At 40.5% G+C, this 7,423-nt stretch overlaps 1 protein-coding gene across 5 annotated transcripts in view; it reads right to left on the reverse strand.

Annotated features, from left to right (window-relative positions):
• Nucleotides 1–2,661: 2,661 nt before the first annotated feature.
• The window catches only part of COPS3 (COP9 signalosome subunit 3), a 29,060-nt gene continuing 24,298 nt past the window's right edge, over nt 2,662–7,423 (reverse strand). For all 5 annotated transcript variants that reach the window (XM_019656754.1, XM_019656749.1, XM_019656750.1 and 2 more), the window contains 3 exons: nt 4,416–4,529; nt 3,306–3,386; nt 2,662–2,978 (listed from right to left, as the gene is read on the reverse strand). In XM_019656754.1, the coding sequence (XP_019512299.1) occupies nt 2,925–2,978; nt 3,306–3,386; nt 4,416–4,529 (249 nt within the window). In that variant the 3' untranslated portion in view covers nt 2,662–2,924. The remainder of the gene's footprint in view (nt 2,979–3,305; nt 3,387–4,415; nt 4,530–7,423) is intronic.

Raw genomic sequence — 7,423 nt, forward strand, 5'->3', positions numbered from 1 at the left:
AAAAGACCTACATTAGTACCTGTTTTCGCTAACTGAAAGAAACCTGAAGGTTTTCAATTTTCAAAAAAAGGTGAAAGTGAAAAGTGTTCAGTGTTTGTTTTGCAACGAGCTGTTGGAGAAGCAGCATATGCCTGAGCAGCAGTGAGGGGGCCCTGCAAGCTCACCCCACTTTATAGACTATATTTATCATATCATTTATGTCATTCCTGCTTTTACTATGTTAGTGTAACTTTAGGTTTTATGTGTTGTTCAGTATGATTTGGTAGGTTATTTTGGGGGTCTGGGAGCACTCCAAAACGTTTCCATAGAAATGAATGGCAATTGCTTCTTTGCTTTACGCCATTTGACTTGCAGACGGTTTCACAGGAATGCTCTACTTTCAGATAGTGGAGGAAACCAGTATTCCGAGGGCAATTATTCTCATTAATTCAGAGTATTTATTGACATTTGAGATTACCGTGAAAAGACTTGAGAAGTCCTCAGAGAATGGTTAGGCTACATCGTTGGGCCTCAGAAACTGCCCTAATTCCCTGGGTGCAAACTCACTATCTTCTGGCACCATCACAATGCTACAGGTATTCATAAGTAAACTTGTTCACAAAGTAAGTTGCTGCTGAGAATTAGCTCAAAGAAACAGCTAAGGCTGTCTTAACTATTCATGCCAACAGGTTCTGGTAACTATCCAGAAAGACGACAGAGGCATAGCCAGGCAATGTTACCTTTCAGGGGCAGCGTGTGTAAAGTTTTACATTCTTAGTAACAAACGAAGCCACACATTTCCTTGACCCCATAAGATTTTCAAAAGTAACTTGTCAGGAGAGCAAAACCACTCCAGTTTCTTTAACAAAAACGACTTAATAGATCCATTAATCAGGTATTGGAGAGGGAAGACAGTCTCACCAAGGCAGTGACTGCAGGAAGCAGATACCACCACCCTTAGGGCTTGGGGAACAAAGAGAAGAGATTAGGATTAATAGAATTTAGAAAGTTGGAGGAGGTGCCCCATGGAACTGGGTCCCTAATCTGTAGGGAGAGGGGGGAGGCCTGCCTCCTGGGGCCAGTATCTCTAAGGGGGTGCTATGAGCATAAGAAACCACCTGGGGCTCACTGTTGCTGCTGGAACCATCCTTACCTGGGAGAAGCTGCAGCTGGGGTCCTATTGTTCAACAGGAAGCACACAACATGGAGCCTGTCCCTTGCTCTCCCTAGCTTTCTATTCTGCTTCCTGCTGGCAAAAAAAGTGGTTTGCAGAGTTTTAGACCTAGAATCAGAAATAAAGGTGGTGTAAAGCTGAGAGACAATCACAACCACCACTCTCCCTCCTTTGACCCAGGAGGGGCAAGGATGAGTGGTTTGCAAATAGCATGAAGAGGCCTCATAGTTTCAAAGTAATGTGGTGTTCTAATGAAACCATTTTGGGAAAAAAGCTAATGGTGTCCATTTCATTAGAAGCCCACAAGAGTTACTCTTTACTTAAACGTCATAACTGGCAGCTATTAGGATTTTCAAACATGTTCTAGGCAATTTTAATTCAGATCCAGGTAAATCAGTTGTCCAGTTTGTTTTTAAAAAGCAAAACTGGCTGTAATTCACTATACTGATAAAAGGTAAAAGGAAGATTTCTATTCAATATTTTCTTTCCTAAGTATAAAGTATAAGCATAAAGTGTAGGCATAAATGGAAATGATGCAGCCCACAGGAGGTACCAATTTGAGCTAGAGAACTTTAGAGTTTAAGTGAGGGGCCAAAGCCAGCCTCTGCCTATTTTATCTATGTCTCATTGGCAGCCACACTCACTCATTTACATCATAGATGGTCTGTGGCTGCTGTCTTGCAGCAAAGCGGAACATATATCACAACAGACCACATGACCCTCCCTCCCCCACCCCAAAGCCTATTAGAGACAACTTTTTACATTACTCATCAGGTTCAGAATTTCTTTTTGTAAATAATGAAAATGTGACTACACAAGTTGACACATTTAAAAAAGTGATGGTTGCTAGTGCGAGAGAAACATCTTTCGAGGACCAAATTCTAGTTTAATCTGACCACATATTACAAAGGGCTAAATCAGTAAACCCTAGTCAGACACATCAGGGTTCTTGAAGAGGAGATACCTGAACATAATCAAAATGCATCTGTACAGCTTAACTGAAGATGCTTGTAGAAGAAAAAGGGGGTAAGTCTGGCATCTGTCTCATAAAAAAGCCATTCTCAAGACTTTAAGTGTGTAGCACACACCAAAACATTAGAAAGAGTGCAGTGGTATAGCTTTAATTCATATTCATACTGCCACCAAAATGCATGTTAATTCTAATTATAAAAAATTAGCTTCTGCCTGAGACTCTACCAGCTTTTTATTTTTTTTAATTTTTTTAATTTTTATTTTTTTTAGCTGAGCCATCCTGCCACCTGTTGGCCGCTCAACAACAGCTCAGTTTGGGCCGGGAATCGAACCGCTGTTGCTCAGAGCTCAAACCCTTGAGCGAGCTCTTAACCAACTGAGCCACTCGGCCGGCCCCTCCCAGCTTTTTTAAGGCAATTGCTAACTTTAGATCCAAATCTTCCAAAAATGTCTAAAACCTAACTATTTCTGTTCAAAATGAATGTGTTTTTAAAAAGTTTCAGAGGGAAAAAAGTGATACAGAAGACACATCAATGTTCAAGTAATTTAAAACAAAAAGGTAAATTTAATGCAACAACATTAATCTGAGGATAAATAAATCCACAACAGATTTTAGATTTTTTTTTTCCTTTGCAGAGAGAATGGTTTTCTGAAAGCACAAAGGACTGAAGAAGTCAAAAAAAAAAAGTAATTTCTTAACGTCCAGGTGGAACAGCCTTGATCTTCCCTGCTGCCCTCCTAACATTTGCTACTGGCCAAGGAGATAGCTTCTCTCATTTCACTCAAGATGGCATGTGTTTCAAGAGTAGCTGGATGGTTTGTTTCCGGAATCATCTTCTTGGGATCCCATGCTCTGTAAGAGAGTGAGGCAGTGTATTTATTCACATTTGCCCTTGTCCAGGGTTTCCGACCAGCCCCCAACAAGCACACCCGAGCCTCCCAGAAGACAGTCACCCTATATCTATTTGTGTACAAGGAAGAGCAAGTAATTCCAGGTGCTGCCCTATGCACTAAGCTAGTTTGAAAATGCTCAATAGTCTCTCTGTGAACTTAGAGATAAAGATTTTCAAGAACTTCTCACAGCTAAACATGTAAGGTGAAATCAAGTTCACGTTTCTCACGTGGGACACCCTTCCTTCTCCATCCAGCCCATTTTTAGTTAATGGGGAACCCTAATTACCTTTTGCACGAACTGGGGGTTCACTGTGATCTCCTGGTCCATGGCCTTCAGCCGCTCATCCAGCTCTATGCACTTCAGCATCTGTGTGAGACATGTGTAAAAGTGGGTAGGAAGCAGGTGGCGGTCAAGTCCATTGCCTTGAACCTAGACAATTAATACAGGTGCTGCAGGTTGACAACTCCCTGACCTGAAACCCCTGGGGGCTAGATAGGTTTTGGAGGCAGAAGTTTTTGAATTCGGAAAGTTAATACAGTACAAGTACTATTAACTAACATCCCAGTAGGATCGTGGACAGTACCCCATAATCAAACACATTAATATCTTTCGCAGTAAAACCTAAAAATATCCACAGTAAGTGGGATATATAAAGACTATAAGTCATTTCAGGTGACATTTGCCATCAAATGAGTTACCAAAAAACTTCTAGATTTCAGGGGTTTCCCCCCGATTTTGAATCACAAAAAAGGGATTGTACAAGTAAGTATACTATGCTACTATGCATTGCTTTTAGGTTTTTGAGATTTTATTTTTGGTTCAATCCATTTCCTGAATCAGAGGTAAGAAACACAGACCACCCACAGTCCCAACTCCCATCCAGAACCCAGGGCGCACTCTGAGCAGCATGACCTCAGAGATGCAAGGGTGACTGCTCTACGGCCCATGGCTGCTGCCCAACGGGGAACTGCAGGACGGCTCTCCTCCCCCAGCTACCCCACTCACCCCACTCCCAACACACAGGGGTCTTCTGACCTCCCGACCTGGAGCTCTAAATACATTTCACCACAGAAATGAGATTCTACATTATAGGTGGCAGGTGGGTGTGGAGAAAATTATACTAATTATAAGACCTTTCAGGCATTTTAGGAGCTAAAGTAGGCTTTGGTGAGCTAGATGGGAACTCTAACCCACCATTTACTTATAATCAATAAACTAGAAGGGTTTTAAGCAGCCCATTTTGAAATTAACTTTATAGGAATCAAGATGTGCCTAGAAACTAGTTGAGAACCACCTGTATTTAAACCTGAAATTATCCTGTAGCACAAGGGCAGTATTTCAAATACAACATCTTAAACATCAATCAAAAACTCAAAACCTGGTGTTCACATTTACCTCCTGATCAATGTTATGAAGCATGGCTGGGTTATTATATTTTTCAGGGTTGTCATGGAAACTGACCATACCATCCTTCTGATTAATACTTGCAAAAATTTCACCGTCTTCTATCTACAAAAAAAAATCAGTAAACACTATGTGAATATACAGTGATTCACTATAGCCAGGGGAAAGCACAGAAAACAATACATAAATAAATTTGTACGTGTATTTTTAAGCACGAACTGTTTGTTCAACAAGTATTTATTGAACACCTACTGGTGCTAGAAATCATTATAGATACTATGGGGTGCAAAACTGACACACACACACACACTCACAAAAATCTCTGCCCTTGCTTTTATTTGGATTTTATTTTATGTGTAAGGCAAAACTGACATAATGTAAACTAACCATTTTAAAGTGAACAATTCAGTGGCATTTAATACATTTGCAATGTGCAGCCACCACTTCCATCTAGTTCCAAAGGGCACAGTCCTTCCTCGTTAAACAGTTACTCCCTATTCGCCTACCCTCTCTACCCTGGCAACCACCAATCTCTTCTCTGCTCTATGGAGTTCCCTGTTCTGGACATTTCCATAGATGAACTCATACAATATGTGTCTTTTATGTCTTGCTTCCCTTAGCATAATGCTTTCAAACTGCCTTTGCATCTTTACATTAATTTCATAATATATGATTGACATTGCCCTTGCATTTTAAAAACTGAAATGCTAACACATTTTTGTTTCACCTCACTAGAAATTATCTTCTTGTCCTTCAAGAAAACTTTCCTGCCAGTGCTGAGCCCAAGGTAGTTGCAAGGTCTATGCTCTTTGTTTTCCTCAGTGACTGGGGATTTATTTGACTGATGCTCACAGCCTGATCCTGTCCATGAAGTTAGTAAGTGAAAAGCCAATAAAAGTCCCAAACAGGTATCATGAATCCTAACAAACTGCTCCACATGGCAACCACACTGAGCCCACCTGTTACAGAGGAACTGCGCTCTCCCAAACTGGCCTACTCCTTTCTTGCCCCGGATGGGACAGATGCTGCTTAATGATACAGCAACCAGCCCAACACATATTACATCAAATGCATAGTTCTCTGACTGTGTGATGACAGGCAGCTTCCTCTTCAAACAGTGGATGGAATATATTCAAATGAAACGCAAACCTAGGTTCACCACAGCAGCACAACTAGAACTAGAAACAACCCAATGTCCGTCTACGTAGAATGGAAAGGTATACTCATACAGTGAAATGTGGCAGCCCTGAAAAGGAATGAACTAAAACTACATACAACAAACATTGTGCATGAATCCCTTAATGTTGAGCAAAAAAGCCAGAACCCAAAATGTATATACCTATGTTTCCTTTTATATTTTATATAAAGCTCAAAAACAAACACAACCAAAATAGGACGTTAGAAGTCAGGACAATGACCTTTCAAGCCAAGCCAGGAGTGGGGCTAGAAACAGGCATGAGAGACGTTTTTGGGGTGCTGGTCATATCCTGACTCATGATCTAGGCGTTGGCTACATAGGCGTCTCCGCTTTGTGCAAATGTATTTAGCTATACATTTAAGTGTAGTTTTCTCTACATAGGTTATGCTTCAATAAAATGTGTACTTTAAAAAATACCCAACATAAAATCTGAATGGGCCCATATTTATTAAAGAAATTGAATCAATAGTTAATAACCTTCCAAAACAAATAGCACCAGGCCCAGAAAGGTTCACTGGTGAATTCTACCCAACAAATAAGGAAGAATTATGCCAATCTCTACAATCACTTTCAGTGGATACAAGCAGAGGGAATACTTCCAACTTATTCTATGCAGCCAGCATTAACCTAATACGAAAGGCAGACAAAAATATTCTAAGAAAACTACACCAATATCTCTCATGAACATAGATGCAAAAAAACCTCAACAAAATATAAGCAAATCCAACAATATATAAAAAGAATTATACACCAAAACCAAGTGGGATTTATCCCAGGTGTGCAAGGCTGGTTGAACATTTGAGAGTCAATTAATGTAATTCATCACATCAGCAGGCTGAAAAAGATCATGATCATATCAACAGATGCAGAAAAAGCACTTCATAAAATCCACTATCCATTCATGATAAAAAGAATATTTACAAAAAACCTACAGCTAACAATATACTTAACGGTGAGAAACTCAAAGCTTCTCAACAAAGATCAGAAATTAGGCAAGGAGGTCCCATCAGATCACTCCGATTCAGCATCATACTGGAAGTTCTAGCTAATACAGTAAGATAAGGAAATAAAAGGTATATAGATTGTGAAAGAAGAAATAAAACTGTCTTTGTTCACAGATGACATGATTATCTATGGAAAAATATGAAAGTATCAACAACAAAAATCTCCTAGAACTAATAAGCAATTAAAGCAAGGTTGCAGGATACAAGGTTAATATACAAAAGTCAATTGTGTTCCTATATAATACCAGCGATGAACAAGTGGAATGTGAAATTAAAAACAATACCATTTACATTAGCATTCCCCCAATGAAATACTTAGGAATAAATCCAACAAAATATGTACAAGATGTAGCTGAGGAAAACTACAAAAGTCTGGTGAAGAAAATCAAAGAAGAACTAAATAAATTGAGAGATATTTTATGTTCATGGATAGGAAGACTCAATATTGTCAAGATGTCAGTTCTTCCCAACTTGATCTATAGATTCAAAACAATCTCAGTCAAAATCCCAACAAGTGGGCCGGCCGAGTGGCGTGATGGTTAAGAACTGGCTTGGAACGCCAGAGGGCCCCTGTTTGGATCCCACATATGAGGGCCAGTGACACTGCCCTCCACAGCTAAGATGCTGAACAACAGCTCGACCTGGAGCAGGGCTGCTGTGAGTCGCTGGCGACGGCATAGGCTGCAGCCCCTGTGGCAGTGGGTTGCCATGGTCTACCGTGTGTAGCCAGCAGCCAGCGTGAGCGGCCAGCAGCCAGCGTGAGCGGCCAGCAGCCGCAGTGAGCGGCCGTCCAGAAG

The sequence above is a fragment of the Hipposideros armiger genome, unplaced genomic scaffold (assembly GCF_001890085.2).
Source record: "Hipposideros armiger isolate ML-2016 unplaced genomic scaffold, ASM189008v1 scaffold_264, whole genome shotgun sequence".
In the NCBI taxonomy this organism is placed as follows: Eukaryota; Metazoa; Chordata; class Mammalia; order Chiroptera; family Hipposideridae; genus Hipposideros; species Hipposideros armiger.